This window comes from Eleginops maclovinus, chromosome 12 (assembly GCF_036324505.1).
Source record: "Eleginops maclovinus isolate JMC-PN-2008 ecotype Puerto Natales chromosome 12, JC_Emac_rtc_rv5, whole genome shotgun sequence".
In the NCBI taxonomy this organism is placed as follows: Eukaryota; Metazoa; Chordata; class Actinopteri; order Perciformes; family Eleginopidae; genus Eleginops; species Eleginops maclovinus.
Window position 1 is genome coordinate 25,172,630 of NC_086360.1, and position 12,759 is coordinate 25,185,388.

The window sequence follows — 12,759 nt, forward strand, 5'->3', positions numbered from 1 at the left end:
ACATCAAACTTCACTTTTCTAAAGCCTCAGATTCTGTTTGTGTAACCTCGGCGTATTGTCGGCCTACATGCAGCAGCTCTTGAGACCTGCTAGCGTGCGTCCCGGAAAAACAAAACCTGTAACCATGGAGATAGACACATTAAAAGTCCCTACTAGCAGGTGTGAGTTGAAAGGACTTGCAGGTGTTAATGAATGTGGATTAGGATAGTGTTACACTTTGTACAAAAAAACCCCAACCTGTAACCTTTGTATTAATTGTGTGGTGACAGCGTGAATGTTGTGTGTGTGTGTGTGTGTGCGTGTGTGTGTCGTCTCAAGTAAAGCGACAGTTGTTGTTTCTGACCTGCTTTCCTCATGACCCCGCTGTCCTGAGCTGGTGGGGTGTTCCACCTTAAATAGCCTCTGGGCTGCAGAAGAACAAGTCGGAGAATTTATTGCTCCTCTCGTCTGCAAACTCAGCAGCATGTTTTATTATTCAGCGTAGCAAAAGGGCAAGCTTGCAAGATTTAATTAAGTCAAATGAGACCCTACTCTCGCTGCCTCCAGAAAATATATAGTCTGTTCCGTTTGGAAACTAGATTTGGGTGAAGAACAATCGTCTGTCGAATTTTCAACTTTTCGCTCCGCCAGTCACAAGAACTTTCCTCCATTTCTCACTTCCCCTGGTGACCTCTGACCTTCTCCTTGCCCGTGTGCATGACACTGAACTTCCCAGTCCGTCAGCAGTGAAGAAAATTCTCTGATGAGACTTATATAATAGTCCACCTCCTTCCGAGGGTCAGCAGGTAGTGCCGTAATGGGTCGTCTTCACACTCCATTTGGTCGTGAAACCATTAACGCACTCCTGAGGACACGTGTACTCTACATACTGAGAGCTGATCATTAACGAGTCGGACTTTAGTTATTCTTTACGTGTATTGCATAATGCAGGGGATTCAACCGAGGACAAGTAGCAGCAATCTAGACAGGAACTCAGTGTCTGACATTAATACATATTCTAAAATAGGAACTTAACCACTATAAAAGTTAATAAACCACCAATCAAAACAAAGACAATACTGTGAATACCTGATGAATAGATCCAACCCTGGTTGCATTGTTATACAATTTATTTTTTTTCAAACGTGTACGTGAATCCAGAATCCTGACAAAATATCATAGTTGCTTTTTTGCCCTTCAAGTCTGATCATGCACATACACTGAGCATGTTCAGAAATCCATTCAACAGTTGCTGACCGACACAAAAGCCTATCTCTTGTTTGAGTAATTCTCCTCCAATTTATATGATTAATTGAACCCAAATGATATGGATGTCCTGCATACAAATGTACATGGAAACAACACTGAATATGTACAATGACCTTCTTGTTGAACACCCACAGCAGATGGTCCACATACCTTGTAATTAAAATATATATGCATGTGGAGATGTTCCGTTCCACTCATAAGAAGTTAGTTTTTAGGCTGCTTAACACCCAGTGGATGAAATGCAACAGATAATCAGCACGGCTAAGGGTTAGTTGTGTGAATTTGTTCCCCTGAAATAAAGAAACACGGCGTTGCATAGGGCTGCTCAATTCGTTGACATGTTGTCGCAATCCCAATATGGACTTGTGCAATATCCAAATCGCAGGAAGTGCAATATTTGGTTTAAGGCAGAACGTGGAAATATCTGAATGAAGTAAAAAGTCCCAGCCTACAAACATTATTCTACAGACTTAATAAAGAGTCCTTGTTTGGTAAAAATCCTCTTTGAAAAAATCACACCGTTAGCTTTCTGTTTTTCAATGATAACATCAAGTCCCACATTGTGCTGCCCCAGTATTGCATTACCTAGAAAGTAAGCATGAGTTTGAATGGAGGTGTAATTACATGCTTCTGTCTCATTTCAGGGACCGGCCTTAATGTGAGCGACAACGACTCCATCCCTGGGAGCCACGACGGAGGGAGCATATCAAACTCCCAGATAGTGGAGCTGAGACGAATCCCCATCGCAGACACACACCTCTAACCTGCTCACCTCACACATACACACACACACACACACCCCATGTCTTCATACAAGAGAGAAATTACACCACAGTATTTTTATATTTTAAAATTCTTTTGCACTAAAACTTGAATAGAACATTTTCATATAGACGTTTGATACCATATGTGATTTTTACTGTACATCTGTTTTTTTATATATATATATGAAGCTATACATGAACAAAATGAATTTTTTTATGGTTTTCTGAATGTATATTTGGATTTTCTTTTCTGTCGAGACATAGCGAATGAGATATAGCCAGATGTGGCCTCTGCAGAACAGCTGCTGCTGGGGAGGGAAACTGTGTAACATTGTTAATAAATGATTTACCATATATTTTACATTTGGTTGTGGTGGTTCTTTTTTTATTCAAGTCAGATTTAAAGGCTTCATTACACACAATATTTTCAGCATGGTTCAGCTTCAGGTTATTGATCTGGTTTGCAGTTGAAAGACAAGGGATCCATTATGAGACAGGTCATAATACAACACGCACATCTTTAAAAAGAGTGCTCCATGCTCATTCACATTTTAAAAAACACAAAGTAAATAAATAAAACAGATGTTACAACTTGTTCATTTTTGCAACAGCTGCTGGAAAAACAGAGCTGTTTATAATACCACTTTTCTCTACACCGTGTGACTGCTTACCCTGAAGGGAGATGTTGACATTCGGTGTGCAGACGCTGGGAGTCATCATTTAACATTAAGCTGGATAACTGTCTGAGGTACAGGGTCTCCAGGTTTTAGCTGTGACTCACCTCTCAGTCCTCTTTATAACCTGACTGAGAGACTTTCTGCTCTTAAAGACAGGTTACCAAACCATGACACGGAAAAAAAGGACAGACAGGACTCAATAAAAGCACAATAAAACACGACCATAACGGTTTTGTAAATGTTGAAATGAGACTCAAACTAAACTGGTTCCCCTTTTTGCACATCTCACAATTGGCTTCAAAGTTCAATTGTGGGTCAGTAATGGTCCCACCTGTTCCAACAGTGAAGCAAGCAGTCAAGTAAGAAATAAGGAATAAATATACTATGTACTGTCGATGGAAAATAGAACAAGGTTAGTTTTAATACTGCCAATAAGGAGGAAGGTCTGTATGAGTGATCCTTGCCTCACAGGAACTTCACAAGCTGGTTCTACACAAAGAAGAGTCTGTCAGGGTCTGCAACAAATTGGCAAGTAAGAAATGTTAGCAATTCAGATCAGAGCGATGGAGAACATCTAAAATACAGCAAAAGTTCAACTGCAGTTTACGAGACCCTTAGCTTTCTTTTAACCAATTTCATTTTACAGCATACAGCTGTTGGAGCGATGTCTTGTCTTTGATCCACCATGAATAACCAATGGGTGTGAATGTACATGCACATATTCCTCTTTTAACTTTTACTGCAGCTTTAAACCTTGTCCAAAGTCCACTTGACCTTTGCACTGAACTCTCAACCTCTGTCTGTCGTCAACAGGACTTTGGATTTTGGTTTCTACCACTCAAGAAACAAACAAGAATTTGCCCGAGGAAGCAAAGGAAAAAAGAGACGCATCCATCAATGTGTTGCATTGCTTGCTGACAGCTACCCTCCCAGGTTCATTTTAAGTAGTTAAGGTCAAGATCCCAAGACACAATGAGAGAGCAGCAGCAGCAAGAAATGAGTTTGCTACGTATTATGCTCCTTTACAGGCTCATTTTTGTATTTTGTACATGCTTTGATCTTCAAAAAGCTCTTTATTTTTCTCATACTGTCTGTCCTGCAGCACCTCTTTTCACCCTCTGTCTGAAACCAGAGCCTAGTCTGCTCCGATTGGTTAGCTGTCATTGGTCACCCATTCAGAGATGTCCCGCCCCTTAGCCTATCATTTCAAATATGTTGGAGTATTAGCCAATAGGAGCATGGGTGTTACATAGTGATGGAAATAAACAAAGGAGTCCAATGGGGATTTTAGCCTTTGCAGACCATTTACATGCACCTATATTACACACTATAGGAAAGGGAAACCCCTCAAAAGCATAATAAGGCCTCTTTAAAGATGTTTGATTCAAAGAAAGATAGAAATTGTTGTCTTTGGATATACTGTACTTCCCTCCCACTGGCTTCATTCTGTCCTGCAGGGAAATAGAGGTGAGACTTTCGGAAGAAGAATATAAGTACGGAAGAAAGACAGAGTTTTCTTCTTCACACTTGAAGTAGTTTATTTTTATTCAGGGAGTGAATCAAAGCCAGTGTTTCATAGCTCTGCAATCAATACCAGTATTGATCCTTCTGTCCTTACTCGCTGTAGTGGGAGAAACAGCTGAAGTGGAGAAATCTTTCCCCCTGTTTTTGTTTTTCCTTTCCATTTCTGTGGCCATTTTTCACCCCATAAGGCAAGCAGCAAGCAAACTTTTTCCACTACGCAGTCTGGAGATAAATCATCTAATATCCGTGAAAACAAAAAAACATTTTGGATTGGCTTCTCTTCTGTTTCCTGCAATACGATTACGCCACATTTGGATCTCATTCTCTAAGAGTCAACAGGAGTCTTTCCCCAGGGATTTGTAGGAAAACATTGCTGTAATGAGCATAGGAGAGAAAAGAAGTTATGAGTCCATTTAACAAGATAACTCCACTGGGTTTGTTTTTCTCCAGCAGCAAATGAGCCCGTTATAGTGCGTTTACAACCTCTAGTTGTACGCTAGGATTTCCTAGAGGCCTGATTTATTGTTTACCTCCTTCTAAGAAGAGCGATTAAGACAAGCAATTCATTTCCGTGTTTGATTAGAGCCTTCAACGACATAACAGCTCCAACATATTCCCATTGTGTATCCATTAGAGTGTTTTCTTCCGTTAATGGTAATGAGACACGGGGAAAACGGTCATTTCTGAAACTACAAGAGTACAGAAGAAAAAAAACAAACACAAAAGCTTCTCAGACCTTTGCTTTGATAAATGTTCTGCTACATAAAAACAGCTGACTACCAGTAAACCCAGTGCACAGGGCATATTTCATAACGTGTGTTTGTTATGTAATCAAACTGCAGTGTGCGCCACAATCTTATCTAATATTGGAGGTCAAGAGTTAGACAGCAGGCGTAGATAAAGGGAATGAATCTGTGGATTTAAAGCATAACAACCGCTAATAAAAAGGAACTATTGTTCGATGTAATTCAGCTTTATCTCAGATGGTTGAGAGTAGAGAAAGAAGGTACTAGCTTACCTCTGAGTGGTCACTTATCGATGACCTTTGATGACCTTACTGGCATCTCTAAAGTTCCTTTTTTTTATCCTTAAAACAGTCAGGTTCTTTTGAGAGTATAATTAATTCATTATATCAGATAGCTGTGAAAGGGGAAAATGTTAGACCCATAACCTCTGACTGGCCACTTGTTAATGACCTTTGACCCCACCCCCCCACCCCCCCAGCTGTCAGGTGTTATGTCATAATGAGGTGATACACCACATATCTCAGGGGGTGTCCTTTCTTTGGGTGAACCGACAGTGATTTTAAGATGTAAGTGCTGACTCTACACTAAATATGATGCTGTGGCCATGCAAGAGTTAGCTTAGCTTAGCACAATTACTGGAAACAGCTTAGCTTTCTAAAAAGGTAAGAAAATCTACCTAAAAGCTCAGTATTAACACTTAACATTTGATCTATTATTCTAACAAAAACTTAAGTTTAGAGACAAAGGAATTGCTTGGAGCATATGATAAGAAACGCCTGATAAACTTTCATTTGAAGGTCAATAACAAACCTTTATGATTGAAGACTGTAAAATATCTAATGTGAGAGTGGATTTGGTTCCTCCTGTTTGGACACTTTCAGATGAGATTTGGTGGCTGATTTATAAGTAATCTAAGTTTTTCTGCACCTCACAGTCACAGATGAGCTGCTCAGAGCTGCAGTAAAGAAGGCTAAAACTACCCTAATCATCTTTCTCAGCCGTGCACAGGAAAAGCAATTAAACAGCCACAGCAAACAGCTTGGAGTCCCAACCCACCCGCCCCGGTCCCAGAGACGCCAGACTGCAGGCAAACATGTTTACGTTGAAGTCCTCACCCCCTCCTCTCGTCTGTGTGCCCTCTCTATCTCTCTGTGCCTCCAGGGGAATGACTGAGATAAGACGGCAGACAACCAGTCAACAGCTGATACACACTTATTTACAGACCGTGTGAATGGATGTACTCGCATGATGACTCTGCACTTTAAGCTTTCAGTGAATCAGCACGTGTTAGGTTTTCAATGTAGCCGGACAATAAAAAGGAAACAGCAAATGCAGCGTGGAGAAAAAAGCACAGATTTGCATCACTTATGTCTTATTTTAGCTACTCACAATTGTCTCTATTCACCTTGCTTCTGTTCAGAAAAAGATGCAGGATATAAAATTACACTTTCAAACAAAGAGACATGACATGTGCTTATTTACCGTAGCCTATATACCTTCAACAGACAACAGAAATCCCCATGGATTACTTCATTCTTTAAATTCAAAGGAGCGGGCGTGATATCTGAAAGCTGATAATGCCACCAGTTTCCCTTGCTCTTTTCTCTACAGCATCATAAATGTAAGAAAACACGCCTGCTGTGAAAAAGCTATACAGTTAATGTGAATATGAACCAGTCAGGCGGGTGGATGGCACACCCAACCTCCAGTCTCAGATTAAAGAGAGTGACCCAGATCCACACATATAAGCCTGGCGGCAACAGTCTGTGTTGGTTAAATCAATAGAGCCAGACGGAGAGTCACTGAGGTGCTGAGGGATGTGTAAAAGAAGAAGGCAGAGGAGTAACAGCCTGCAGAATGAACGTGTGCTACCTGCTGGCTCAACTAATATCCATTTACAGGATCTGTGCCCAGGGTTGGGAGGGAGTTACTTTAGAAATGTAATACCTGTACAAAATGAAATAAACAGTAACTAAAGTATGACAATATAAAAGTAATACTTACTAAATTATCCACCATAAAGCAAATTCATTCAGTGGGCGTACAGATTGAAGTTTGGGCCTACAGAGCAATTTAGTTGACAGGAATTCATGCTCATTTTACAAGCATAAATATAGCAAGAATAACCTCAAACTTCAGGATATGTCAGTGTTTGGCAGCAAGGGGGACCCAAGTGCAGTAAAAAGATGAAATGGCAGTAGATTTCAGTAGATAACTGAAAGTGAGCCTTTTATTTACCAAAAAGCTGATCAACAAAGAAAAACTAAAGATGGAAAAACCACGAGGAACAAAATCAGGAGCAAAGGGAAACCCGACAGGGACAACAAACCGACAGAGAGGGAAGACAAGACTAAATACACACAAGAATAATCACAAGACCAGACACAGCTGGGGAGGGGAGGTGAAACTCAGGGGCAGCAGGTGAACACAGGCCCAGCTGGAAGCCATGTCTCTTGTTTTTAATTTCTTTGCTCCTCGATCCTCACTCTGACTGGGAGTTGTTTTTTTTGGGCCATCTTAAGGAGTGTCCATGGCTCTGATTTGTGCCGCAGGACCGAGAACCGAGGAGCAAGGTGCGATTTCTTTTGCTTCCTCTCCCTTTGCGTGGTTTCTCTCCGTGCATCCCTGGTGGGAGGGACTAAGATGCAAGAAACAGACGCAAGTGAGGGAAGCAGGGATGCAAGTTAATCCACTTGTCATGTACCCAATGAGTCAATCAGGCACAGGAGGAAAAACACAGGGAGTAAGAAGACCAGGAGAAAATAAATGTCCAAATCAAACAGGAAACCAAACAAAAAAACTAAAATCAGGACAGTATATGCATTATGAGCCCCTGCAGTATTAGGTGTAGCAAATAAGGCAATATACAAACCTAATGATGCCATTTAGGCTGAGAGAATAGTGTCGTTTACAGATGCTCTTTTAGTTACTACATGGAAAAAGCAAACAGTATTCCTTTAATTAAATCATGTGTCCACCTACAGCATTTAAAAAGCAAATATTGCCTCTAAAATATTGTTTCAGTGTATTTCTCCACTGTAGCCATGCTAGTTATCTCCATTTTTTAACGTAGCTTTTAATTGAATACAGTTCCTTTTTTGTAATCTAATTATGTTAGATTTTCTTCCCGCATTTCGTTTTGCCCCTCTTATTGAATACGGTTTTAGCGGCTCATGTGTATTCTGTGCACTCAGAGTTTAAAGTTGAGCAGACTGAATCTAATCACTCTTTTCAGTGTAGGTTTAATCTGATCAACCAATCAGCCTGCTGTGACGTCTGTCTGATAATCAATAACTCGCTAATTTGAAGGGTATGGAAGCTGATTTTCGGGGTTAAACTCAGTATAGAGATTACTATAGGGCATCCAAGATAAAGTCTAGTTGAGGAGCAGTTATGCAACAGATACGTTACACCGTCTTGCGTGCATATCTTAAATAAAGTAAGGAATGCTTGACAGGCATGGAAAGATCTTGACTTACAGAAAACATAACTTCTCTTTCCAAAGCATGCAAGAGACGCAAACACCCCACAGAGAAAGCTGAACAAGCACTACCGGCTCAGAATCTGCTCAGTTCCAAATGATTTGTGCTCATTTGTGAATCTCTGAACTACGCACATGTACTTCCACCACATTCCTCATGCACCCATCAGTCTTTCCTGTAACACACCACAGAGGAGACTAAGGTAGGATGCCGAGTCGGCACAATTCACCATCGCTATGCAAAGTGGTCATAATGTCAGGAGAGAGTGTCTAACCCACGTATCTCTTATGATGAAAAGTATTTACATTTTATCACACCTATTTACAAAATGAACACATACAAGCAAATATCATGTTTTAAATCATATTACTTACTTTCAAATTCAAGGAAAATAAAAAAAAACATTCAAATAAAACAAACACTCAAATATCGAAAAACCAACAAACAACAACACAACAAAAACAACTGAAAGAAACAAAACAATAAACATGTTGTGTCTCAGTGTCCATTTTTGTCAAAGTTCAGTTTTATCTCTCCCTCCTCGTCCAGCTCCAAAAAGGTGCTTCCCGCCACGAAATCCTTTAAAAAAAATGTCTCTTTTATGTGTAGGAACACAAGGCCTATGTCCCCTCTCACTGTCTCTAACCCACGCATCACAGGAAGCGTGTTTGATGATGGTGCTGAGGAGAGTGTGCTTTTGTGCACGTGTTTGCATACAAGCTATCTCCCCATCTTTCCTCACATCTGTGGGAACAAACATACAATAATGTGTGTGTGTGTGTGAGTGTGTGTGTGTGTGTGTGTGTGTGTGTGTGATCAAGCTCACAGTATGTCCACATTTATAGTCCCTAATCATGATGACCTTTCTATAATGAGATCAGTGTGTGCTCCTCTTTCTACGCTTCCATGTGCCAAAGTGATCTTGTCATCGGAGGTCCGTTACATCGCACTCATCGCCGCCGCACCGTGTCTGACATCAGTGGCGACTCCTGCAGGGTGTCCGGTGGCTCCAGCAGCACCAGTGGCGTGACACTGCTAGAAAACTTGAGTAGATGTTAGTTTTCGTGGGTGATTGGATGAAGACTTTGCCCGTCTAAAACCAACCTTGTTGTTATTGTTGTACGTCAGTTGATTAGTAAGTTGTAATAATCAGAAAAACCTAAGTAAACAAATATATTTCATATGTATTTCAAAAGAACAGTACCACCCTACATATTTGGTCAAAATTGAGGTATTTTCTTTCCAGGAGGTGTATGTTCGTCCTCCAGTCTGAAAGTAATTGGTTTGACCTTCAGCCACTCCGATCAACATGTTGATATGTCCTTAGGCAGGATACTTAACACTGAGTTGCTCCTAATGGCCAACCGTGTGTGAATTTTGGTTTCCCTGAGCAGGTGGCGCCTTGTATGGCAACCTCTGACTGGGAGTGCTGTATAGAAGCAGTCCATTTACCATTTACATCAGTTATTCTACGAGAAATATCATTATTATTATTATAGATTTACCACAAAACGGAACACACAACTCACATTCTGGCTGTGTGGTTTTGTTTTTCTTAGTCTGCATGGCTTTATAATGTCTATACCACCATCAGATAGACAGCCAACTTACTGTAAAGCAAGAGAGCTAACCCTAGGCCAAGTTAAAGTAAAATGGAAAGCCTTAGCTAAAGCCAAAGCTAAACTAACTTGTGTTTTTTTCTCTAGCTGTTATCTTGTTTGATAAACCAACGACTTGAGGGTCCAGTCTCTACATGGATAGGGGAATACAGTGACTGAAAGTAGTTGGGAGGATAGGACCTCCAGTGCAGTTAGAAAAAGATCCTAAGGTTTAAAGTCACAGTTATTTCTTTTTTAAGACTAGTTTGGCAAGCTGTCTCCCATAAAACCACAACTACTCAGTAGCTTTTTTGTATCTTGCCCAAGGACGTGTTGACTGACCCTCTGATTGGTAGATGCTTATTTACCCCTTGGGCCACCACTGCCTCTGAAACTACTAAAAGTTGTTGACTAGCAACGTCATTCCAGTCTCATGTTTGCAAACGTTATACCCTGTTGAAATGAATGTCCCTGGCTCTGTATTAATTTAATTACAATAGATGAAATGCACTTTTTGAGCCGCTGAACGCTGCTCATATTCTCCGGGAGTCTGACAGTTTGTTTTTTATTTGAAGCTGCTGACACGTGGGTCAGATAACCTGACCTTTTGACTCTTTCCGTCCGCTGACTACAAAGGTCAGGCAGATTAAAAGAGAGCCTTGTGGAGTTGCAGCCAGGAGCAGGAGAGCAAACAGGATGTCTTGAGCCACATACACTGCACAGATCAATGCAGCATGTGAATTGAAATGAGCCGATTATTGATTGAAGTTGACAGAGGAGTCTAGCAGTGAAGCCTCAACGGCAAATTAAAATGTAATGAAGAAAAGAAACACACACTTTCTCTCTGGTCTTTCTTTAATACCCGTGTGTGGTAGCTGAAGGCTGCTCTATGAAATGTGATTCTGCAAAGTGAAAGGCAACACTGTCAGTGGTGGCCTTGCCAACATGGCTGACCAAAGGCCAGAAGAGTAGATATATCATGTCTGCAAATCTTGTTCTCACTATGTTGTCTGGTTGGCATGAAAAGCAAGATCCCTCTGAGGCATGTGCTTATCTGTACTATATGTGCTATAAAATACGGCTGTGTATAAGCTTGTCTTATATGTGTGTGTAGCCGGCATGTGGTGATTAGCACATGTGTGTAAAGGTGTCTCACGACATAATGTTCCTTTAAGTATATGAACGTTGACACTGGAGCTTTAAAGCGGCTGGTTGCCATATGTATATATTTATTGCCTGAAATAGTCATCAGGTTTGGACAGATGAGTTTTTTCGCTGGACATAAAGACCTCGCTTAAAGCCACTAAGAGTTAGTGCTCAACAAAAACCTTACCTCCAATTTTAATTTGTATGTTGTGTTCATCAAGCGTGTGTGTGTGTGTGTGTGTGTGTGTGTGTGTGTGTGTGTGTGTGTGTGTGTGTGTGTGTGTGTGTGTGTGTGTGTGTGTGTGTGTGTGTGTGTGTGTGTGTGTGTGTGTGTGGCTTTTTCAATACTTTCTAAAGAGGGAATTCACCGCAAATCCTTTGGTTTTTTTGTGTTCATTAGTGTGAAGTAAATGTGTGTTCCTACTCTGTTGACCATGCAGTGGAACTGATGACAAGCAGAGTGTTGATAAAGTATTTCAGAGTCGCCAGCTATCTGTGGCAAGGAGTAAAGTCGGTAACACACTCCCCCCCACCCTCTCTCTCAGTCAAGCAGGATCTGACCAGTTTGGGCTTATCACCCAACAGCCGCTTATGCTCTGGCAGATAGCTGCCCTCCACAACCTCTTATGGCCATCATCATCATCATCATCATCAACATCATCCTTATATTCATCCACAGGATCAACACAAGCACTATTCTCAGAATTGTAAAATTCCATCTTCATTGTTAGGACAATAGGAAACAGAATTTCCAGTGAACAAAATATGGTACATTGTTACCGGTCAAATGAGTTCCTATACGTTTAACTTCCTGTAGACACATTGCCTTGCCACTCGAGTGAGTAAATGTTGTTTGCCTGGTGAGAAGAGCACTTTCTGACCTCAGTAGCAAAGGAAGTACTCCATAAATACCACAATCTTAACACAATAAGTGGAAATGTGGGCTGGATATCACTCACAGCACGTCTGTTAGCCTGACAGACGGCCGGAAAAAGGACAACAACAAAGAAAAAAGAGAAAGGGAGTGTGGAGAAAGTTTCTGGAGTGAAACGATACAGAGGGAAACCGATGGTGGTGACCTCAGTGGAGGGACGCGTGACCTTTCTAAAGCAAAGGAAGCGACACATCAGAGGGAGCGAGTCATCATCTCACACTGGTTCCTCTGTGTGCAGTCAGCCAGACCCAGCTGGTTTCATCCAGCAGTTCAACAGCAGCAGCACGAGAAGAGGCAGAGTCAGCCGGCCCGATCAGGCTCCGACTGCAACCAGGAACAATATCAGTTATTGTTGTGTGTCCCTGATGAAATGTCTAATGCAACGCAGACAGACCTGAGGGTCGCTGCCCAACAATGGAGTCACTGTGACGAGGCGAAGAACACGTCAGATATGAACAAAAGCACAAGTTCTTTCATTAAGATAATGTGTTTTAATTTGAGGTTTCATTCCTTTTCCACCATTCCCATGACTCCTCTTCAGCAATGTGCTCTAAGTCCAAATCTAAATAAAAAGGAGGAGGACTTAAGAGCAATTTCAACCTTATTTCACCCCCAAAATCTAATCCAGTGCATCCTTTAA

The 12,759-nt window shown here is 41.2% G+C and overlaps 1 protein-coding gene across 1 annotated transcript in view; it reads left to right on the top strand.

The window, feature by feature from the left end:
- adgrv1 (adhesion G protein-coupled receptor V1) overlaps nucleotides 1-2,373 on the top strand; it is a 110,271-nt gene extending 107,898 nt beyond the window's left edge. Inside the window, 1 exon segment of the mRNA XM_063896298.1 lies at nucleotides 1,893-2,373. Coding sequence (XP_063752368.1) covers nucleotides 1,893-2,011 — 119 coding nt within the window. The 3' untranslated portion in view covers nucleotides 2,012-2,373.
- Nucleotides 2,374-12,759: the final 10,386 nt, after the last annotated feature.